The 24,816-nt window shown below is 42.5% G+C and overlaps 2 protein-coding genes across 5 annotated transcripts in view; one reads left to right on the top strand and one right to left on the bottom strand.

The window, feature by feature from the left end:
- Positions 1-4,776, bottom strand: part of BABAM2 (BRISC and BRCA1 A complex member 2) — a 308,755-nt gene extending 303,979 nt beyond the window's left edge. For both annotated transcript variants that reach the window (XM_008174875.4, XM_008174880.4), the window contains exons 1-2: positions 4,619-4,776; positions 330-491 (exon numbers count right to left, since the gene is read on the bottom strand). In XM_008174875.4, coding sequence (XP_008173097.1) covers positions 330-491; positions 4,619-4,656 — 200 coding nt within the window. In that variant the 5' untranslated portion in view covers positions 4,657-4,776. The remainder of the gene's footprint in view (positions 1-329; positions 492-4,618) is intronic.
- Positions 4,777-4,966: 190 nt separating this feature from the next.
- RBKS (ribokinase) overlaps positions 4,967-24,816 on the top strand; it is a 107,045-nt gene continuing 87,195 nt past the window's right edge. The window contains exon 1 of one of the 3 annotated variants that reach the window (XM_042848522.2): positions 4,967-5,145. In XM_042848522.2, coding sequence (XP_042704456.1) covers positions 5,084-5,145 — 62 coding nt within the window. In that variant the 5' untranslated portion in view covers positions 4,967-5,083. The remainder of the gene's footprint in view (positions 5,146-24,816) is intronic. The other 2 variants (XM_005289514.5, XM_005289515.5) reach the window with 2 other exon arrangements.

Below are 24,816 nucleotides of genomic sequence, written 5' to 3'. Positions count from 1 at the left end.
CCAGAAGCAAGGCTATTCAAGTTTATCTTAACCTAGAGCAGTCAATATCCAGGTTAAAGTGAGAAAGCAAGCAAATGACAAAATCTTCACAGCTCTGGGTTTACTGCTTAAGGACTGTATTATCAAGATGAAAATGTTTTAGAAAGAAAGCTATTGCCAATAGCACAACAGATAAAGTCACATATACTAGAGAATGGTAGTGGAGGACAAAAGAAATCTAGTTAATCTCTCCGTTCCATATAAATTAAAATACATACTGACTCAGTAAAATCAGCACTCTAAATAAAAATATATGGCCTTCTTCTCAAATACATTATTCAAATACTTACCCTGATTTCAGGTCTGTAATTCTTAGACAGTTAGTAGCATCCAATCCTACTTTTCCATTTCTGACCACATTGGAAATGAAAGGAGAGAGTGCCGGTGAAATTCTGTTCAGAGCAACTTCAGGAGACATTTTAACTTGTCCTTCTTTCCTGCTGTACTGAGCTCTGCATGGGGAAAATCAAGAAATTACCTGGTGCAAATTCCCATGCCATGTAAGTAACTCAAAGGAAGCACTGGGATACCAAAGGTTTTTTTTAAAAAGCAATAAATTTGATGTGTTAGGTAACTATTATTCTAACACAGTGATGAACTCAAACGTTCAGGAATGTTCCATAATTATAAACAGACTGAACTACATACAGGTTTCTAAGAGAAATGAGCAGAGTATGATAAGGCAGTTCTCTCCTCCTAACTCAATAATCATGGGCAAGTAGTCAGATCAGGAAGGCTACTCATTGAATCTAAACAAAATAATTGAATCTTTCCTGGCTCTCTGCTTTTACTACAGATCCAATCCCTATCAGTACACAAAATCAACTGAAATGGACCAGCCTGACTCCTAAAAACATAGCAATGCTTACAGCCCTTGCAAATTAAAAATCCATAAGTGACAAATCCTGGACCCATTGAAGTCAATGGGAATTTTGTTATTAACTTCAATGGAATCGGATTTGGGCCCCTAGGTAGATCGTCACGTGTAATTTCTAATGAGAACAAAACGTCAGAAAATAGATTAATTTCACTACTACAGCTGGTACAACTAGGACTGGCATCACTTCTGCAATTCTATTTCTTCACTAAATACCTATTTGGAAAGATTTCACTCAACATATCAGATTTACTTATTAGTAACAAATAGTATAATGTTTATCATCCAAAGATCTCATTGCACTTTTACAAAGGTATCACTATTCCAATTTTAAAGATGGGGAAACTGAAGCGCAAAGACAGATGGGTAAAATTTTCAGAAGTGCCTACGTGACATGGGAACTTAGGTTCAATTAAAAGTCAATGGGACTTAGGTGCCTTGGCCATTTAGGTGCTTCTGAAAATTTAACCCTGAATGATTTACTCAAGATCATGCAGAGTCACTGGCACAGCAGAGTACAGAAACCAAATTCTGTACTCTGCTTCTAGACCATAGCTTTTTATATGTTTGAAAAGGTCAACTGATGCTCTATTTACCCTCTTACTGCAACACAGCCTTCAGTTACTCTGGACAATATCTCACATCCTCTATGTACAACCCAGTAGAATTCATATATACAAAAGCATCTCCAGAAACCAAATACACAAAGAATAAGCCTAAGATCTGGGGGATTTGAAATTTCACCCTTCTCTCCACTTTCATTTATGCTATTTTTCCTTCTCTTATCAACGCTGCTTCTTGTAACTGCTGTTACTAGGATATCTTTCTTCCAGAGAACAAGACAAAGACAACAATAATGCTGTGTATGGACTGTGGCTATTATCAAGTGTTCCATAAAGAGAATAATTAGTTCCCTGCAGTAAAACCTTCACAATATCATGTTTTTCTCTTATTTTAACTTGAATCAAATCCCAATTACAAGCATTAGTAGGCGACTAATGGCTAATTCTTACAAATTGATAACTCCCGGTAATGGGTAGCAGTGTGAAGTATCTGATTTAAAAATTTAGCTTTTATGAAAGTCATTCACATGAAAATATAAATCTTCAAGAAACAGAGCCTAAATTAGCACTTTTTAAACATTATATTCAAGCAAAGGCCTAGCACTTTATGGCAACCAAGAGACAATTACATTAGTGTCTATCTTACATAATTATCTCAACTGAAAATCATAAGGTTGCCAGTATGCTATTGTTCATGGCATTTCCAGAAGGCACAGCAACAAATATCTGTGATTGTTTTCAGCTCAGCTTGGATGGATTGTCATGGACTATGTCCCCATAGCCTCTTTGAAAGACACATAGGAACACCCAGACATAAGTGTTGAGAAAGATAGTAGTTTTCACCCATTTCCTGTACAATGTGAGGGGGGTGACCCTTTCACCTTTCTGCATAAAAAAGGAAGTGAGTTCAGTTTTGACTTTGTATTATATGGGTGATCTTTTTTCTGATTCAACATAATCTTCAGTCACTTGAAGCTGTACCTTGCAGGATCAGGCCTTTTATCTTTACGTCTACACTTACCTCCAGGTCCGGCGGCAGGCAATCGATGTTCTGGGATCGATCCCGGAAGTGCTCGCCGTCAACACCGGTACTCCAGCTCGAAGAGAGGAGTACGCGGCATCGACGGGGGAGCCTCCCTGCCGCATCTGGACCCGCGGTAAGTTCGGACTAAGGTACTTCGAATTCAGCTACGTTATTAACATAGCTGAATTTGCGTACCTTAGTCCGAAGTGGGGGGTTAGTGTGGACCAGGCCTTTGAGTCACAAAACACAAGGATATTGTCAGAATAAAGGGCTAACCGCGCCTACTCATTCTCCTCATCCATCTCTGATTATGAGGTACAGCACATCATTTATTTTATATCCATATGTACTTCCACGCTACACAAGTGAGTTATTGCTCTCTTTATCAACATCACACAACGCTTAAAGAGATACTATCAACTAAATTTACAAATAACATTCATGTTTTGTAAACAGAGGTTTTACAAAATACAATGTTAACAATCTGTCAGAATTTTTTTTTTTAATTTTAATTCAGACTGAAATGTTTTCCCCCAATTTAATCCTTCTTCTCAGTACTGGAAACAAAACACAACAGTACTGAGTTAACCAAAATGAAATGAAAGTGACCAGAGAGCAAAAGTGACCAGTCAAGTTTCACTAACTAAAACAAAATACTTGAAAAAAGAAAACAAACAAATAAAAAAAGTAAATTAACTTCTTTTAGTCCTTGCAGTTTTAATAATCTGTTACTAGTAAAACAGGTAAAACTAACATATGCTTTTTACTCTTAACAATGACCCTCTAGATCTGAGGAAATTATGAGTGGGAACTGCGTCAGGCAGCATGATGGATCCTAAGACAGGCTATGTCTTTCCCTTCAACCTGGATGGCAGCATTATGGATATTACATAAATTAATCCATATGAAAGCAGTAAAGAATAGAATTGTTTCCTCCAGTATAAACTGGCAGAGGGAATGGATTTGAAATTACTTAACGGATCCTTTCCATCTAATTCCTGATTCTATAATTGTCACCAAACTTTCCTTTGAAGGAAAGTCCTTCATTCCAAGGATCTTTTATAACACACATTTTAAAGTTCACATTGTCCCACAATGGGGTCTTCTGATAAGCAATATGGTGCAGACCACTATGTTACCTCTCCCCACCTTCTTTTACAAGGTCTGCGGGAGAAAAAACATTATACCAGGGTTTCCTAAATAAGAGTTGCATTGATGATCTGTTGAAAGCCTGAGGATGATACTAGCAAACATAAAATGGGGCACTGGCAGGTTGGTGATGCCCTTAACTTTAACGTAAGTGTGGGGACTGTAGAGATAACAAGTCTTCCACGTTCAATGCTCCATCCTGATCAGAGACAAAGCCACTCGGATCAGGATATTGCTTCACAAACTCCTATTTTAACAGAGCACAGTAGCAGCCATCTGTTTTCTTATCAGGATGGATGCTGGAACCGGTCACTTACACAGGAGGCAATGCATCAGTCTAATAGAATTGCTTTGAGCAAGGCTGCAGGTTAGAGTGTAAACTCTTTGTGGCAGGGACTATCTTTTTGCTCAGTGTTTGTACGGCACCTAGCACAGTGGGATTCTGGTAAATGTCTGGGTCTCCTAGGTGCCACTGCAATACACATGACAACAAGACCAGGCACCTCTTCAGGCTCAAATGTTGAATCTGGAGACTCATCACCACCACCACAGGCAGCTGGGATCAGGATGGTGTGTCACATATTGAGACCTGTTGTCACCACAGGCCACACCTGAGATTAGACCAATGCACCCCACGGCAGGAACCACTGCAGTCCAGTGGCAAACCTATTCCACGCTGGGACCCCTCGTACCACCACCATGGGGAGAGGCCTTGTAGCAGGATCCCTCGTTCCAACGGTGGGGAGAGGCATCCAATATGTTGGGACCCCTCCTGCAGCCACGTTGGATGGGGGGAACATAACCTATGGCAGCCCCTCCTCTTGTTCCCCTCCATATTACGCCACGCCCCCCAGGGCGAGAGAGACACGAGAGGAGACCCACCCCATTACCCCGTTCCCCACCCGCACCCTAGCCTGCTGGGGGCGCTGCTCCCTCTGGCCCCGCCCCAGCGCTGTCTCCAGGTACCTGCAGTCACTACGGGGCAGTAGAAAAAGCCTTAGCATCGGCCTCGGGCACGCGCCTTATCCCTGTACAATCTAACGGGCGCGCCCCCTGTCTGCGGCGTGCGCGCTCCCGGTCCGCAATTACCGGGAGAACGGGGGTGGGGGGGCACGTAACTGTAGGGGACTCCACACATGCCTGAATGAATGTCCCCGTCTCCCAGTAGCGGAGGCCGCAGCCAAGAGGGAGAGGAGAGAGTGGAGGGGGTGACCCATAGGGCGGGGAAGGAACGAGACAATGGCGGGGGAGGGCACTGCAATCAGGCATTTGAGAGGAGCAACCCTGGGCTGGCCGAAGGACCCCCGTTGGCAACCAACGAAGCTCCGGAAGTGGCTGCGCAGGCAGCAGGGGGTCAAAGTTCACAGGACGGAAGCCCCCGCCGCTGAGCCTAGCGCAGCGTCTTAGGCCTGTCCCTGCGCCTCTGGGGCTATGGCAGCTGCTGGCCCGGCTGAGGTGGTGGTGGTGGGATCCTGCATGACCGACCTGGTCAGGTTAGTACGTGGAGTCACTCGCTGGTGCGGTGACAAGCGAACGCTACTCGGTGTCCCAGCCCCGCCCCCGTTGCTCGGGGGCCTAGACTGAGGCTCAGAGACGGGGAGGGTCACACAGTGGGTCAGAGGCTGCAAGAGAACCCAGGGGTCCTGGCTCTAAACCACAGATCACACTGGGCTGGGGAAATCCTCTTGCCCCACGAGCCTGTGCTAGTAAAACCAGTGTCAGGTTTCCTTCCTACTGTGCGTGGATGAATGGGGAGGAACAGGCTGAGTTTCGTCAGGAGAGCACCACTGAGCTACCAGTCAGAAGGGAGGGTGGATGGAGGAGGTGAATGGGAGTGAAGCAAAGACCTGCTTCGGGTGTAGGGGGAAGGAGAAGAGGCTGAGCAGAACAATGTAACTGAGCTGCCAGTTAGGGGGTTGGTTTTAGCTGATGTCAGCCATGCAAGTAATGCTTTGAGAGAAGAGTGTAGACCCAGGGAGAAGTGCACTGAGAGGAATGCCTGAGGCTGACCCTCAGTTTGAATGCATTGTCCGCTAGCGCTTTGATCAGCCGCCTGTGGTAACTTGAGGACAGGGAAGATTGAGTCTTGGGTTTCCAGTTGTACTCAGGCTGTTCAAAGTTCTTTTTGCCAGAAAGGCAAATTATTTTTTTCACTCAGACCATAGTAGTCTGTGACCCCTTCCTTAGATCCAGGCAAGCCTACGAGAAGGACAGTTTGATTTGATCTGAAGAGAGTAAATAAAGCATGCAAACAAATCTGTAGCTAGTTCAAAGGTGATTTTCTCCACCACATAGGCAAGAGATAGTTTAATATGCTAACCAAGCCAGAGTAAGCTCTATAGTAAAAAGAGCTATATTAGTTGTTGTTCCTGTGAAACACATTTGATTTGATTTTTAAAGTGGGAGATGGCCTCTCATATTTTTACATACTCACAAATATTGTATTGCCAACCTCAAATATTGAAGAAACATGAGCATTTTTTTTTTTAAAGTTTGGTTTTTGCCTTCTGTTCTTTGAGGTCATGTTTTCAAGCTTTTCTACAGAGGTTAAAAACCTTTTTTAAAAAAAAATATGAAAGCTAAGATTCTCATGAAATCTCTTGATTGCCACAGCGGGGTTTTTATGAAAAACACCAAATATTGCAAGACTTGAAGTAAAATCGCATGAGTTGGCAACAGTGCAATTACAAATTTAAAGTGCCTGGCCCTGTCAACAGCAGCTAACTTGCAAATCACTTGACTTGCGCACTATTTTAAACACACATTTTAAAACTATGTATAAGCAGACTTGGTTGATTAATATAAAACTTGAAAAATGTCTGGAACACATGAACTGACCCTACTGAGTTTTCTGGTTAACACACACACACCCCTCAAACCAACCCATCAACCTATATCAGCATGGGATAATACTGAAGTTGCTGGTCAAGAAAGTATAATATACATGGCTCAGAAGAATACGGAATGTGCGAAACATAGACACCCATTCCAGAATTCATGAAAAACTGTCCATGGGTTTTGTGTCAGGAAGATTAAGTGTTCTGTGTAATTTGTAGAAAGCATCAGAAGCTTTCTGAGGCTAGGTCCACACTACCCGCCTGATTCGGCGGGTAGAGATCGATCTTCTGGGATCAATTTATCGTGTCTCATCTGGAAGCGATAAATCGATCCCAGAAGCGCTCCCCCGTCGACTGCGGAACTCCTGCTCGCCAAGAGGAGGAAGCACTGTCGACGGGGGAGCTTGCCTGTGCCACGTGGACCCGCAGTAAGTAAACTTAGTTCGATCTAGGAAACATCGACTTCAGCTACGCTATTCTCGTAGCTGAAGTTGAGTTTCCTACATCGATCGCCCGCCCCAGTGTGGACCAAGCCTGAGAAACATAGTCCTCTTATAAGACCTTTTAGAATTGATCCCTACATGTAGATGAATTCTCCAGCACGGATTTAAAAGTACTAAAATAAAAAATGTGGCCCTTTATCCACAAAAAGTTCCTGTTACTAGTTTGTTCTGTAAAATGCAATACAAGGAGATGCAAAAGTTTGTCACATATGACACAGCTGTCACAATTGTTAAATGTTAGGCCCTGTCCTGATTGGAAAAAAGAATGTGTGTTTCAACTGTGTTAGTTTAATGTGATTAAAGCTTGGTCCTTGTTAAAGCACATAGGATAACACATTTGAAGTCATGTTAGCTGGACCTTTTATAGCTGATGGATTAAAACATATTAGCCTGCACATTAATAGGCATTGGAGGGCTTTTCACTTGTGTTAAGCTAACTTGATTTAACTAATATGATTGGAAAAACCTACCCATTTTGCTCTTCGGTACACCGGGCCTTGGGCCTTATGTGTAAACTAGTGTTTTTAAAAAAAAAAAAAAAAAAAAAAAAAAGTGGAAGGCTGCAATAAAGTTAGCTCAGTTGAGCTAGCTTAACTTGCTTGAAACTCCACTTAAACTGTGTCTACATTGGTGGCAAGTGGGGTTTTCAATTGAGTTTGTAAGCTGACTTGATTGAAAAAGCACCCCTTTTCTAAGTCTAGAGAGGTCTCTGCGATTTTGAAATGTTCTACATTTGCAGGCCAAAAACTACTTTAATGTTGTATCAAATTACGTTAATATCCATGCTGAGGAAGACTTGATATGGGCAATTTCAAAGTCTCTGAGGGAGGTGTCTCAGAAATGCATCCAGAAAGCAAGATGTATTACTGTGCTTGCTGATGGATCCAGTGATGAATTTGTATCTGAGCTAAATCAGCGTGCATCAGATTTGTGGAAGATAGGAAACCTTGTACTCTCTTTGCTGGTGTACCATCTGGAAATAAAAACAGAATCAGGGAAAGCTGGTGTTATCATGTGGGGAATAATAGCTTTGTGAGAGTTGTGGATATCAAATCAAAACCGGTTAGATTTTGTGTAAACAGGGAAATGAACTGGAATAGCTATTCTGAAATATTTAATCAGGAAACTCCCCATTTGGATTCTCTTATTCTGGAGTGAATCAGGAATAGTATTCCTGATTAAATTCACAACCTATTTTATTCTAGAATAATTTTCTGCATAGACAAGCCCTCAGTTTGAATTTAGATAGCAAAATAGTACATAGTGCTGGTCATGCTTAGACAAGATGCTCGTGTTGTAGTTGATGCCATGCAAAGCAGCAACCTGTGCTTTATATTCTAGATCTTCTATATAAAAAAATCCTATCTTGAAAAATTTGAGTTTGTGTTGAATGACATTTAAATCTCTGTGACTCTGGCTATCCAGCTAACCTGTGTCTGACGCATAATCACTTAACAAGAGGCATTACAATTGTATCAGAACAATTCACTTGTATGTAAATTTCAAAGAGATGTACTAGACCAGCAATCATTAACCGATTCATTTGTAGCAATAGAAACCAAGAGTAAATACTAAATATATTATTCTTTGTTTACCTGTATACTATTAGATGTTTAACAATGTAACCAAATTAGCTTGTAGATGCTAATTCCTCTTCATGTCTTAATTGCCTTTACATTATGTATGCAACTGTTTTCAGTCAACCTTAAGATCAAAGATGTGAGACGCTGCATGAAATTAACAATATTGCATATATCGTCTTCAGCTTATCTATCCATGATATAATGTATAACCAACAGTTGCCTTATGTTAATCAGTGTAACTCGATTACCTATGTATGCATAGTAAATAGAATGTTAACTTCCAAGTGATGGGACAGTGTGTGCTCAACAAAGAAGAATCCTCAGTCACATGCTGTGTTCAAAACACTGAACAGCCCACTTCAGCTATAAAAGTGAAACCTGGGGCCTGATCCTTTCATCTCTAGTCTGCTGAACTTAAAACAAGGAAAGTTTAACCTATAGGACTGAGATCTTCCAAGTAGTTATTTGGAATACCTGGGAAAATGTATGGAAAGATTCTCTATCAGACTTTACATCTAAGCAGCATTTGGATTCTGACCTTTTGAGATGGTTCCAGAGAGACTTTTAGAAGCCAGCAGATATAACATCACTGCTACAATCCTGATCTAAGAACACTGAAAATTACTTGTATGTATATGATTCCTTAACCATTTAATAATTCTCTTCTTTTCTTTTATTAATAAATCTTTAGTTAGTTTACTAAGGATTGGCTGACAGTGATATTTGAGTAATAGCTGAAATATATATTGACCTGAGGGTAAGTGTCTGATCCTTTGGGATTGGTAGCACTCTATGAATAGGGTTTTCAGTAACCAATCACTATTTGACCTGTTTGCTCAGATGGGCACCAAGGGCTGGAATGCCTAAAGGGAACTGTTTGGCTTCTGATTAACTAGTGTGGTACTGCAGAATTTCTTTTGTTACTGGCTTGATTAATCTAATTATAGAATAAAGAACCAGTTTTGGGGATTGTCTGCCCTATTTCTTGCAGTCTGCCCTGAGTATGGTATTCTCCATGCAGCCCATCCGGGCACCTGGTCACAGTCCCAAAGAATGATGGCAACTTCAAGCATTTACTGGTTACTGAGAGCTATTTTTGAGGTCTCCCCAATGTATGCTGGTTTGCTAGTGAGGACAGAATACTGAAGGCAGTGATCAAAAGTTATTTGTCTGTCACCTATTTGGAACATATTGAAAAAATTAAATCGGGAGCTGATGTAGCCCAAGTTAGGGGCACTCTTAAGGAGATCAAGAGAGACACATTTTTGAGACGTTGCATTTAATTAAAGACTTATTCACCACTGAGACTTGAAGTCTATCTTACTTTTCTAGAGGAGAATCTTATTGTTGAGGATTGCCTAAGCTATAAAATGCTATGCTATGATTCACAGCAATGTAATACAATCTTCTGTCTGAACACTTAACCTTAAGGATGGCAGACTTGAAGGAATAAACAAGTCTGGGTCTTTGAGACAAAGTTACAAAAAATATCAGATGCATATGCTTGAAGCTGCCATTAAACATACGGATGCCAGATTCACCAGGCTATAGCAACAACCATTCAATACTTTACTGCATACAGTGGTCTAGCAATTTAAAAACAAACCAAAAAAAGAAAGAAAGAGGGCCCTTTACGCGGTGTACAAATTGAAATCTGCTAGACCAGTTTACACAAGTAGTGAGTGAGAAGAAAAAGGAAGCGTGCCCTGTTTCAAAATATTGCTTCTCAAATTAGATTTAAATACCATCAAATTCACTAGAAATGATAGTGCACATGCATATTTTTAAAAAGGTTTTAACCACCAGTCTGCCTGCCTTTCAAGACTGCTTTTGTTAGAAATTCTGTTCTCACTGTCACATAGCCCTGCAGTGGCAGAACGTGGGTTTTCCACAATTACTTTATACTCACATACATCTATGCAGTAGTAAACCACACTCTTCCGGCTTCTAGTGGGACCAGAACAGATTTGTGGGCACAATTACAATCAACACTTCATCAGCAATAGCAGACAGTAGTAGTGGAAGACAAGACCAGCATTATTCTGTATCAATCAGATCTAGATATCAAAACAGATACAATCCATAATATTTAAATATTAGACATTTTACTTGAATTTTAAAGTTTTTATTCTGGCTCTCATTCCCAGATTGGTAATGGCAGAAGCATTTTAATTTATATTATAAGGGCAAGATAGTAAACATATAAGCCCAAGGAGAGTCAGACGCTAAAAACACTTAGGCCTTGGCTACACTGGCGCTGTACAGCGCTGCAACTTGCTGTGCTCAGGGGTGTGAAAACGCGCCCCCGCCATCCCCGGGCGCAGCGAGTGCAGCACTGCAGTAAAGCGCCAGTGTAATCAGCGCCTGCAGCACTGCTCGCAGCGCTGCAAGCTACTCCCCTTGGAGAGGTGGAGTACATACAGTGGCGCGACTACACTCACGCTTCACAGCACTGCCGTGGTAGCGCTGTGAAGTCCCAAGTGTAGCAAAGGCCTTAGAGTAAACACAAGAAACTTTAGTATAATGGTCCAAAACAGCAAATGCAGAGAAATCCCTGTAGATAATCTCTGCGGCAACAATATTTCATTTTAATTTGAGAGCATGAGACCACAGCCCAAAAATGAACCATGTATTTTTGTTGTATGTTCAAAATTTATTTATTTTTTTCCTATAGATGTTAACCCACACGTACACACACACTCCACTCCACTCTGTACAGTCCCACTTAGAGCTGGGAACTGAAACTAGGAGTCCTGGCTCCCAGCCTCCTGCTGTAACCACTATTATTAATTATTATAACAAGCTGGCTGACTGACTCTAGAAGAAATTTAAAGAGATGGCAGAGAGAGCATCAAGCTACAGAGCAGCCTGAGCCCAAATCAGAATGAACAGTAGTGACAAATGCATATATGGGATTAACCCGCAAGCACACTGTGAAACCTTATTTTATTTGACAGATGGTGGATGTATTCTGTCTGTTTTTGACAGACACATGAGTCTTCTGTCCCCTCTAAACTTTGGAAATACTTACCTAGTTTGTATTGCCAATAAAAGGCCAAATTCCCTGCAGTGTAAATTGGGGGAGTGACACTGATATGCATCCTGGAGGGTTTTACACCTTCCTCTTAAAGCTCCAAAATTGGCCACTGCCAGACAGGATATTGAGTAAATGGTTTGTCGGCCAGTTCTGGTATGGAAATTCCTGTTCCGAAGTTATGCTCTTGCTAAAAATTGTAAAATACATTATTTACCTTTATTTTTTATTTAATATCGCTTTAATTTCACTTTCTTTATGGGACAGAAAAATATTTCCTTCCTCTTCTCTTTCAAATGGACATTTTTTTCCTATCCTCTTCTCCTTCTTGGTTTCATGCATGTCTTTTCCATGTGTGCACATTTCCACAAGCTCACACACATGCACATTAATCATATCATCTCTTTACAACATCCTTTCCTGATTTTATTATTTTTCTGCTTTTACCCACATGCCCCTAGCAGCACAGGGAAAATCCTCCTCAATCCCCACAACCAATCTCCACAGCAGTGGCACCTAATTCTTGTTCGTTTCAAACTGCTGTTGCCTGCAGCAGGAGGAAAGAACAATTGTGAAGCTGTACAAGTACAGCTGCAAGAATTATTCTGTTGGATCCAGAGAAGTTAGTAAGGCATGAGAGAATGTGTCGTCTGTGAGATTTTTTTTTTTTTATTTGTGTAGTAATGAGACCTGGGCTTGACTTCAGAACCTTGACTCTTTCTATGTCTTGTTCTCTCTGACCCAGCAAGTCCTGGGTATCCAGTAATGCAGTGTGCAGCCTCTGTGTTGTGTGTTCTGCAGTGACTCCTGTGGCAGATCTCAAAATGGCACTGATGAGCTCCAGAGGAAGTCCCATCCGCTCTTTCTTGGCTGTAAGGAAGACTGATGTGACTTGGGACTCTTGAAGGAATGAAGGGTGACCATCAATAGGGTGGAATCCTATATAATGGAACCCGGGGTAGGAGTGGCGGGGGATGGGGAGGAGTGTTCCTTGCACATAAAGTTCTTGAATGCTTTAAATGTGATTAGTGACCTAAGCTGTTACTGTTACCCACAATAGAAAAGTGCTGCACCATTTATCATGATCAACACTCACTGTCTAAGGGCTAGTCTTCACTTACCGGCTGGTCCGGAGGCACGCAATCGATGTTCTGTGATCGATTTATCGCGTCTGGTTAAGACGTGATAAATCGATCCCGGATCGATCCCGGAAGTGCCCACAATCGGCGCCGGTACTCCAGCTCTCCGAGAGGAGTACGCAGCGTCGACGGGGGGAGACTTCCGGCCGCGTCTGGACCCCGGTAAGTCCGGACTAAGGTACTTCGAATTCAGCTACGTTATTAACGTAGCTGAATTTGCGTACCTTAGTCCGAAGTCCGGACTAAGTGGGGACCAGCCCTAAGAGATGTTGTTGCCTGGTAAAACAGGAGATGGTATGGATATTAACTAAGGAGCATTGGTAGTATTCAAGAAACCTGCTCAATACTTGCAAATGTTGTCCCTGGCTCTTATTAGTAACATTTATTTTTGTTGTTTGTTTTTAAAATAGGTATCTGAAGGTTGTGTCACAATTCAAGGTAACTGCACCTGTATTCCCACTCCGTAATCTAGCAAGAGCACCCACTTTTAGGCTTTAGCCCTCGACTCTCTTAGGCAGATACCCGTGTCTCTCTCCCTCCTGACTGGGTTTTTTGCATGAGGGTATAGTTCCCTGTCTACACTGTGTTATTCCCAGCAAACTAGACAGGCCAGTGTCTGCACTTAGCTCTCTCTCTTCAGAGACTATAGACAGTGTAATTGCCCACAGCTGTAAGTTACCACACAGTTCTGTCAAAGCCAGTGGTACTCAACCTATTTATCGTTGTGGGCCGCATATGAGGCCAACAATGTGTTACCTGGGCTGCAGGATGAGAACCAGAGCATGCACCCCCCACCAACTGCCCCCTACAAATCCCTATGTCCAGCACATCTCGCCCAATGTCCCCTCCACAGAGTGGGGATAGAAATTGAGCCCTGGATGGGGGGGCGGGCAGCAGAAATCCTGGACCCCATTGTGTGGGGCCAGGCGCCAGGCCCCACCCTGGACTCAGCCAGGTTGCAGGGCAGCCAGGCAGCAGCTCCAACCCTGCAGGGCTGGCTGGCAAACCTAACCCCATGGGACGATCCCTGGGTTCTGTGAGGTCGGGCAGTAGCCCTGGACTCCAGCCCCATGGGGCAGTCCCCGGACTCCTGCTGGGCCGGCTGACGACCCTGGATACCCCTGCAGGGGCAGCCTTGGACACACTGGGCAGCCAGGCAGCCGGGAACCCCGACCCCGGGCGGCCCGATGGCCTTTAGCACACAGCTGGGCCACAGTTTTGTACTAATTGGGCCGCATGCTGGCTGCGGGTTGAGAACGGCTGGTCTAAGCAAACACACATTCATAAGGTGAAAGCATTACAGAAAAAAAATATTAAAAACAATTTTAAAAATTTATATGCATGCTACTAAGCTCACCAGAGATCATCCCCCACCACTCCAACAGGGGCTCTGGTAGGAGTCAGTCCTTCAACCCCCATGCAGAGATCTTCCTGTGGTTACAAGTTCATAACAGTCTCAACTCAGAACAAACACACCGACTAGGCAGATCAGCCTGTTTCTTTGTACAGCTTGGGTTTTTGATTTTCAGATTCTGAAACAATAATAAGTAGACAATGGTCCCTTCCTCAGGGCATAGCTTCAAAAGGCTGGATTTTTGCATAACCAGGAGGAAGGAATTTGCATTCACCTCCCCCCTACACATTTTCCAGTAAATCCACTTCACACATATTGTCCAAAAGAGCATTCTTGTCTGCCACATTATTCAGTGTACTCTTTTGATCATCCAGGACTATAATAATACATAGCATTTGTGTTTAATACAATGAACTCCAAAGATCCTTAAACTTATTTCAATAAGGTTTTCTAAAGATGTTTCAGGAAATTGCCATATCTGTCACATATTATAACAGTCTGAAGGAAATATAAAGATGAAACTATCTGTACACTATCTTTTAATGCAGAAGTCCAACAGGACGCCACTTATTAGACTTCATTTAACTAAAATTTCCCCTGCCTTTTCATTTGGGTTTGGTGTCTTCACTTCTTGTCTTGAACTGTTGTGTAGTGTGCCTGTGCATTATCAAACTGCTGCCTACCATCCCAGAGGTGGCTGTATTTTAGTGAGGGGTTACATCATCCCCATTTATAGATTTGTATATCTAGTTTGTAAATTGCTTTGGGATCATTCAAGATAAAAGGCTCTACTTAAATGTAAGATCATTATCTCCTCCAGCATTCCTCCACTCCCTGTGCTCTGCTCAGACATCTCTCTTTCACCTAGGGCTTGATCCTGCAAGGTACCGAGCACTGCAGCCCTGCTGCAGCAAAGCACTTAAACACAACTTATAACTTTTCAACCCTTGAGTAATCTCACCAACTCCTATGGGACTACTCAAGGGCTGAAAGTTAAGCACATGCTTATGTGTTTGACTGGATTGGGGCCAGAATGCTCAGTACTGTACAGGATCGAGTTCTAGCTTCTGAAGTTATACCTTGCTTTGTGTTGCCGTATGCCTGAAACACAGAGTTCCCTTCTTCCCACTCCTTAAAAACTTACTTCTTCCATGAAGGATTCCAGCTATAATAGCCATGCCCAGTTCTTTGTTAATGCTCATGCAGTTAGCCTTTTAGCCCTTCAGGGCAGAGACCTAATGTCTGTTTGGCACAGTGAATTTATTATATAGAAGAGGGATGGGCAGACTTTTTGGCCTGAGGGCCACATCGGAGTATGGAAATTGTATGGCGGGTCATGAATGCTCCTGAAATTGGGGATAGGAGTGCGGGAGGGGTGTGAGGGGTCCGTCTGAGGGTGTGGGTTTTGGGGTGGGGCCAGAAATGAGTGCAGGGTGCGGGAGGGGGCTCCAGGTTGGGGTGGGTGAGGGCTCTGGGGTGGGGCTTGGGATGAGGGGTTTGGGGGAGGGGGATCAGAGCTGGGGTTGGGGTATGGGGGAGGGGTGTGAGGGGTCTAGCTGGGGGTGCGGGCTCTAGGGTGGGGCTGGGAATGCAGGGTTTGAGGTGCAGGAGGGTGCTCTGGGCTGGGACCAATGGGTTCAGAGGGTGGGAGGGGGATCAGGGCTGGGGCAGGCTGTTGGGGCACCGGTGAGGTGAGGGCTCTGGCTGGGGATGGGGATGCGGGGTTTGGAGTGCAGGAGGGTGCTCTGGGCTGGGACCAATGGGTTTGGAGGGCGGGATGGGGATCAGGGCTGTGGCAGAGGATTGGGGCACGGGGGGGGCTCGGGAGCAGGTTCCAGACGGCACTTCCAGGAAGCATGTCCCCCCTCCGGCTGCGAGGTGCGGCCAGGCGACGCTGCCCTGTCTGCAGGTGCCACCTCTGCAGCTCCCATTGGCAGACAGGGTAGCACGCAGAGCCGTTTGGCCGCGTCTGCGCGTACTACATAGGAGCCAGAGGGGGTCATGCCGGCTGTTTCCTGGGAGCTATGTGGAGTGGGACAAGCCTCCAATCCCGCTCCCTGGCTGGAGCGCAGGAGCAGGATAAGCCCCAGACCCCACTCCCTGGCGGGAGCCGAGGACTAGATTAAATGGTCTGACAGGCCGGATGTGACCAGTGGGCAGTAGTTTGCCCACCCCAATATAGAACCATTGACACTCATGGACCTATATAATTAAAAATCATAATGCCACTGTGCTTTGGAGATGGAGAACATCTAGTGGGTCAACTGCACCTCTAACTAAAACTTTCAATTTTTTCACTGTTTACAGTCATAAAACATTTTCCCTGTAGTATCTTGGTGTATGTATGTGTTTATTCCCAGTGTCTTTCCCATTCCACCCAGATTTCCCTCCTTTCTAGTAATGTGAGATCATTAGAAACCTGTGTTTGTGATAATAGTCATTTCCATGGCAGTAGGCTATGATGTCATCAGTGGAGGATAATGCCCTTTCTGTGTGTGTTCGCAATTAAAAATTATAGATTGTGAGAGAAAGTTTGTGTTTACCAAGCTTTTAAACATAGCCCACATGAGGCTGGGAAACTATTGCTTAATTCTCAAAAGAGTTCACATGGGGTAATGGAATAAACGAATTAGGAAACCTTTTGATTCTAGCAGGTGATAAGTTGCATTTAAAAAAAAAAAAAAGGAAAAGAACATCAGTCACTCTGTCTTGCTCCTCTCGTGATGAGAGAGCACATTTGTGTCTGACGCAGTACATTATCCCAGTATGCTCTATATTACACAGAACCACTTCTGTAATGTCTCTGCTTAGAACATCACAATTTTCCAGTCACACTGTTGTTTTTTTCCTTTTAAGGAAGTCAATGCTAAACAAATATACTGTGTAAAATCCTGCTTTACCCCCAAAAACGTAAAACATTCCATCATGCATATCGCTCCTTTCATCTCTATTTCATTGGTGCCCTACTTGTCAACTATCAGTAGCTCAATCTCTTTTATGCCTTTAACCTTGTGAGGTATGTGTATTTTCTGCTAGCTTGGTCACAGCAGAGGCTGTTTTCTGCCATCTAAAATTGAAAGTAAACTAGGTAATTGAAAATCCACAATTAAATGTCATAGCTACTGCTACTACCGTAGATGAAAACAATACACTTGAAATTGTGGGTTTGAGGTATAATTCATTTCTTTCCTGAAATAATGCAGCAATCTTAAAGCCAAATAGGTGGAGGAGATTTGAATATAGGAGTTGTAGAGTTCAGTTTAAGATTTTATGAGTTTTGATCCTGGAAATGGAAAATTAAAATTTACCTTTTTGTTATTATTTATGGATTTTGATTATGGTTAATTCCACACACAAAAACCTGAACTCTCATGCAGTCTCTTTCTAAATAACTTGGACTGGTGAATTTGAAGGGGGGAAAAAACACGACATAATGTTGTCCATTTGCACTGAAGGGGATTGGGGTCGTTAGAGTGAAATAAAGGTTACAACTTTTAGCAAAGAACCATTAAGACTAATGACTACAGGCTCAGTCCTGCTCCCCCTAAAATCAGTGGAAACAGAATTGGGCATTCTTTTATGCAGGACTGGAATGGGGCAGTCAACGAAGAGAATGCTTGTTGTAGATTCCAGGTGGGGACTAGCGTTATAAAGCTATTAAGGTTCACGGCAGCCCGCAAATCAGTGTCTTCGGTTGAAGAAAATTAGTAAAGGGGGGGGGGGGGGCAAAACATCAAGATCAATCAGATACATTTTTCCTCCAAACAACTGTGTTTCTTTTCCTTGGTTAACAGCATCATAAGTTAAGAATGTTTGTTCATTTCTGCTGCTTGAAACATACCATTCTAACACAATGGCCAATACACAGGGGGAGGGATAGTTCAGTGGTTTGAGCATTGGCCTGCTAGCCCCAGGGTTGTGAGTTCAATCCTTGAGGGGGCCACTTAGGGATCTGGGACAAAATCAGTACTTGGTCCTCCTAGTGAAGGCAGGGGGCTGAACTCAATGACATTTCAAGGTCCCTTCTAGTTCTAGGAGATAGAATATCTCCATTTATTTAATTTAATTATCTCACCTGCTACAGAAGTACTGTTGTTTCCTTCTGATTGCACAGAATTTCTAGATCACTGTGCAGATGCAGGGAGCTGCAACACACAAAAGTGATATGTAGGTGACTATGTCTAAGGCATTGGGGGAGGAGGCACCAAATGGAAGAGAGGGTTGGGGTGATTTCACTACCTGTGATGAAGTCAAAGTCTTTCTGAAAATCCCAGTACACTATATCAACTGGATCACTCTTATCCACAAATGTTCAGTTTTCACAATGGAGAGACATGATCAACGGGTCCCCCAAGGATCTGAACTAGGACCTGTGCTGGTCAACGTATTCATTAATGATCTGGAAAAGAGGATGAACAGTAAAGTGACATACTTTGCAGATGATACAAAATTATTCAAGGTAGTTCAGTCCAAAGCAGACTGTAAGGAGTTACAGAGGGATCTCACAACAGTGAGTGACTAAGCTACAAAATGGCAGATGAAATTCAACATTGATAAGTGCAAAGGAATGCACATTGTACAAAATAATCCCAACTATACATATACAATGATAGGTTCTAAATTAACTGTTATTCCATAAGAAAGAGATCTTGAAGTCACCATGGATGATTCTCTGAAAACTTCCACTCAATGCACAGCAGTGATCAAAAAGGGCAGGCTAAGACTATGTTAGGAACTATTAGGAAAGTGATAAAAATAAGACAGATCATCTCATAATGCCACTATATAAATCTAGGATGTGCCCACTCTTTGAATATTGTGTCCAGTTCTGGTTGCCCCATCTCAAAAAGGTAATAGTGGAACTGGAAAAATTTCAGAGAAGGGCAACAAAGATGAAAAGAGATGACTGGTGGTGGGGGCTGATAGAGGTCCATAAAATCATACATGGTGTGGAAAAAATGAATAAAGAGCTGTTATTTATCCTTTCTCACAATACAAAAACCAGAGGTCGCCTGATGGAATTAATAGGCAGCGGAAGTACAAACAAAAGGAAGTACTTTTTCACACAATGCATAATGAAGCTGTGTAATTCATTGGTATGGGATGTTTTGATGGCCAAAAAAGTGATAGTTCAAAAAAGAACTGGATAAATTCATGGAAGGATAGGTCCATTGATGGCTGTTAGCCAAGATGGTCAGGGGGACAATCATACACTGGGTAGTCTGACCCTCTGACTACCAGAAGCTAGGAGTGTAAAATGGCTGGATTATTCCATTATTGCTGTGTTCTGTACACTATACCGGAAGCTCTGATATTGGCCACTCTGAAAGACGGGATACTGGGCAAGATGGACTATGGTCTGACCCAGTATGGCAGCTCTTACATTCTTATATTCTTAAGTTATTTACATCAAATGATTTTGGCTGGGCCGTGGCAGCTTCAGATGTATACGCTGAACCCCCTACAAGATTTTTGCTTCATGCCAAATTATGCAAAATGAACACTATGCTGCAGTCTCAATATACTCGCCAGGAACAAAGTAGTGTATAAAGATTTCCATCATGTGACACTTAATGTTGTTTGGCAAGTGTTTTATGATTGTTTCTTAGGCTATTATTGTTTATGGATAGATTTCCTAGTCCTTCACCCCTTGTCTCTAGAAGCTCTTGTATTCCTGCCACACAAGGTTGATCATAGATTAAAGGGGAAATTTTCTATGGTAACCCCTTGTTAAAATGTCCATAGGACATTGCTGATGCAATGAAGATCTATTGTATTTGAGATATAACACTAAATACTGAGAACATTGTATTTTGCTCCTTTATGAGATGTGGAACATTATGGTGAATAGTTCCCTTCTGTCTTGTTTATAAATTACTTACTGTATCTACCAGTAATGGAAATAATTCTCTTCCTAGATCCATCTATGGACATAAATATCTTTACTAGCATTTGGTGAATTTTAGTAGTGGTGACGGTAAGGAGCTGCTGGCACAAATCAGAAGCTGCAGTAAAAAATCTTATAGAATTGATGGTAACAAATGTGTGTAAAAACATTCTGGACAGGCATATATGTGACATTGCCTTTAGGAATTGTCTGAGCTGTTCTTTCCATAGAAGAAGTTTACTAGCAAGGAATTTTTTAAAAATAAAAGGGGGGGGAAGCCCTAATTGTTAGCGCCCTTTCCGCTCCCCCCCCCCCCGCTGTCACCCACAGTAAGCTTTGTCAATTTGACATCTACAGTTTCCATCCTAGCCTAATATATGATGTATTATGTGCACAGACAGAACTAGAACAGGGCTCTTTACCAATATGTTGCCTAAACAAAGGGGTGAGGGTATTTTACAAAATAAAGAGATCCTTGTGGAAGCTTATTGTGAAAGAAGGTATTATTAATCCAGAGTAGGTTGGTTCTGTGTCCTCAGACACAGCCTTCTGCTTTCAGACTTCCTTTTTTCTGTCACCTGTGAACCTGGACCTATCCTTTTAATGTTTGTTATCATGTCTCCCTCTAGCACAGTGGTGCTCAACTTATTTATAGGGTTGCCAACTTTCTAATTGCACAAAACCAAACACTGATGCCCTACCCCTTCCCCAAAGTCCCGCCCCTTATCTGAGGCCCCGCCCACCCTCACTCCGTTCCCCCCTCTCTCCGTCGCTCCCTCTCCCCCACCCTCACTCACTTTCAGTGGGCAGGGGATTGTGGTGCGGGAGGGAATGAGGTCTCTGGCTGTAGGTGCAGGCTCTGGGGTGGGGCCAGAAATGAGGGGTTCAGGTTGTGGGAGGGGGCTCTGGGCTGGGACAGGGGGTTGGGGTGTAGGAGGGGGTGTGGACTCAGGGCTGGGGCAGGGTGTTGAGGTGTGGGAGGGGACGTGGGGTGCAGGCCCTGGGGGGGGGGGGTTAGGGTGTGGGAGGAGGTTCTGACCTGGGGTAGGGGGTTGGGGTCGGGAGGGGGTTCAACGTGCAGGCTCTGGCCGGGCAGTGCTTACCTCAGGTGGTTCCCAGAAGCAGCCGGCATGTCTGGCTCCTAGGCACAGTGGTCGAGGGTTCTGCATGCTGCCTGCATGGGCTGCATCCACACAATATATATACTACTTGATGATCTCACTTGGGCCACAGCTACGTGCTGATTGGGCCTCAAGCGGCCTGCGTGTTGAGAACCACTGCTCTAGCAGCTAGATCTGTGCACCATGATAGCCTCCTATTTATTCATAGCAAAAAGAAGTTCCTCTGTAGCTTAAGTATTAGGGGCTTGTGCTCTTAACACGGAAGGTCTCCCTTTTGCTTCTTGATGAGAACCATGGTGTGTCTATGCAGGGTTTGAAAAAACTACCTCACACTTATGAACCAAAGGACTTAAGCCTACTAGCCGAAGGTGAAACATACCTGTACTCTCACACTCTGATGGCCAAACATCCCCCTCAATAATAAAAAGGAATACAAGAGTTGTGTGATGTTTTTAACTATAACATCATCAGTCAATTTTCTATTTAATATTTGTACATGTAATTTATTACATCTTTTATTATACCTTCTTTCCCTTTCTGGCTTCATTCCACATTTTTTTCCTTATCTTTTCTGTAATAGATCATGGTGTATCATTTTTTGAGTTGCCTTTGGTGTCACTTGCCTCTTATGTCTCTCCACTTATCTTTCTCTCTTTCTGCATTTTATTCTCTACCTCCTCCTTTATATTTTGTCTTTTTTCTCCTACCTCTGAACTCCCCAAAAATCTTTCACTCTCTCAGTACTGCATTTTCCTGCCTACCCCCACCACTGTCCATGCATATGTACATAGTCCTTCATAGTTTTACCAGATACCTACTAAGTGAAGGACTAAATCTATTAGTCTGTCTACTAGTCTATTACTGACATGAAAGATAGGGAGGGGGAGGCACTGACCAGGGTCAATGTCCATGTGAGAAACCAAGAGTCTTTTGTACCCCCAGCTACAGAGAAATGAAAGCCAGGTTCCTCCTTCCCAGAACAGCACCAGTGCATTCCTTCACTGTTGCTCATAGCTTTCCCAAGCAGCAGCTGTAGAATGAAACTGACCTATTTCTTTTCAGTTGCATGGCCACAGAGGCAGTGAAAATGACCAAGACTCTAGTCAGTTTTCTTTCTGCTCTAGCTTGGAAAAATCCTGGACACCAGCTGAGGCACTGGAGCTGTCTGTCAGCAGATTTCAGAAGGCAGCATTGCATTGATTTGTGCTCCTTTAATATTTAAAGGGTAATCTTTGGAGCCATAATTTCTAAAGACTAGAAATTTAGTCTGTTTTTAATAAAAGCTCAGATAATTAAAAAGTGAAAGGTATTCACCTAGGAAAGCTTCCTACTTGTTGCAAAGGATGAGTAGATTTTTATCATAGTATTCTCTCACCAAAAAATAATCCCATTGGGTATGTTCTGGAGTGTGGAATGAAATTATTCCAGGGCCCTATACTTTGAGAGACCATATTTAATAATTGCTGTTCTCCAGAGACTACCTTCCTCAATGGATTTGTAATCCTATTATTAGAGTCGGAGATGGGCTTGTTTCAAAATAATGACTATGATCTAGTGGAAATATTGGGATTTTGATACACTATACTTGAATATGTTCATAATCCTGAATTATCCTGGTGACATGTTGGCTGATGAAGCCTAGACTGAAGATTGTTCTGGTGGTACTAGTAATTTGCAGCCTGTATGTCATTTCTTTAAGGAGCACTTTACAGCTGAACCTAATGAAATGTTACACACCTATCAGAATTCTTGTCTTGGGGTGCATAATTTCAGAACAACTCCTCATTGGGGGAAATATTTGTGATGACTGTTTCCTCCTCCTAATCTTTAATTTTCTGAAGTGTGACTAGATAGTAACAATATTTAGATTTTGTTACTATAGATTGTAACATTACTAAAGCAAACTGTTTGTGTGTCAAAGATGTAGCTATTTAACCATATACTGAATTCCAACCCTGATTTTAGAGAGTTGGAGGTTGGAAGCAGGGAGAATACACCTCATATCCCATTGCTACCATAAAGTATTTAATTGAACACACAAGTATATTAGTTTCCCCTTCAGTAAATGAAATTTCTATAACCCTTTTTGAGAGCCTCAGATGGAACGTGAGTATTAACAAATTAAGCTTCACAACACTTCTATGTGATAGATAAATATTGTACTTGTTTTATAATAATGAAACTGAGGCACAAAGCATTTCAGCAATTTAGGCAAGTCATGAAGCGTGGCAATAGTAATAGAATCCAGGAGTCCTGACTTGCAGACCTCCCTGGCCTAACCACTAGATCACATTGTTTCCACTTTGTTAAATGATTTTATCATTCAATCCCTTCTCACAATATTATAGAATGGTTTTATGTCCACATATGTCTTGCCTACCCTGATCTGTCCTCAAGGACACAAAAATCAGCTTTGGGTGGGCTATGAGGATTTTTAATTTAAGTAACTGATATTTTATCATAGTATAATATTCTTCTAAATGTGTAAGCAGTCTTCTTCAACACTGGACAAACTGAAGAAATCTAAAAAGTGTTCTGTGCCAACATTGCAATCAGATCTCCTAAAAAAATATACAATTGCAGTTCCAAAAATAATGTAATCGAGAGAGACATCAAGGAAGAACAACGTGGGAGGGAAATCAAGTTAGAGAGTGGTAATTTTGAAAATTTCCATAGTCTTTTTAAATACAGGGCAGATGTTTGGTAAGAATGATGGAATGTTTTCTGAGTCTTAAATGTTTGAAGATAGATTCATATTATATTTTTAATTTCCTTACAGCCTAGAGTTTACAGCAGTTACACATTCCACAGAAAATGACATCATCAGTGCTGTGCCCACCTATTTCAAAAATGTAAACTGCTAGAGATGTGGGGGGAAAGGCACTCAAATGAGTCTTCACAGTTCCTTTATTCATTCATTCATTACTTGCATCTGAAGAAGTGAGGTTCTTACCCACGAAAGCTTATGCTCCCAATGCTTCTGTTAGTCTTAAAGGTGCCACAGGACCCTCTGTTGCCTTTATTCATTGGCATCTTTGCCAAGTTCCAGTTTTGGTGGTGGTTTTGAGATGCAGATAACTGTCTGCTGTAAACTGACTGGAAGTCAGCAAACAGCCATCAGATATCTAGAACTGGTTGGAATTTATTTGGATTTTTCCCCCTTATATCTTAGCCAGTTAATAGAGTGGTCAAAATCTTTAGAAAATTTGAAATTTCAACAAAAAATGTTGATAGAAAAATTTCAAGACTTTTGATGATTCTCCCCCTCCCCCCCCCCTGCATTTTGCAACCGGCTATAATAGTAACTTTTAGTCACTACTGACCTGGACTGGTTTGAAACCGGGGATATACAAGTGAAAGGCTCCCCTAATCCATTCTTAATCCCGCAAGCCATTCTCTCCACATATCATGGAGGTGCTGCTCCATGAAAATGATTTAGACTATAAGTAGGTCATTGAAATCAGATATTGAAAAGAATTGCTATATTTTTGTATAAATTCCAGCTGATGCAGGAGTGTTTCCTCCAGCATATTCTCTAGCATTTTGACTAGCTCAATTTTAAATGACTCAAGTGGTGGGGGGGTTTTTCACCACTTTTCAATTATGTGTTTGTATGGTGCTTAGCCTAATGGGGTCCAGTGGTTATGGGAGCTGGATAGGCACTCGCTACACTGTCTCTAAACCCACATGGAACTCCCCAATATTG

Source organism: Chrysemys picta, chromosome 3, assembly GCF_011386835.1.
Source record: "Chrysemys picta bellii isolate R12L10 chromosome 3, ASM1138683v2, whole genome shotgun sequence".
In the NCBI taxonomy this organism is placed as follows: Eukaryota; Metazoa; Chordata; order Testudines; family Emydidae; genus Chrysemys; species Chrysemys picta.
The sequence above is the reverse complement of the archived record's forward strand: the minus strand, read 5'-3'. Positions and strand labels throughout refer to the sequence as shown.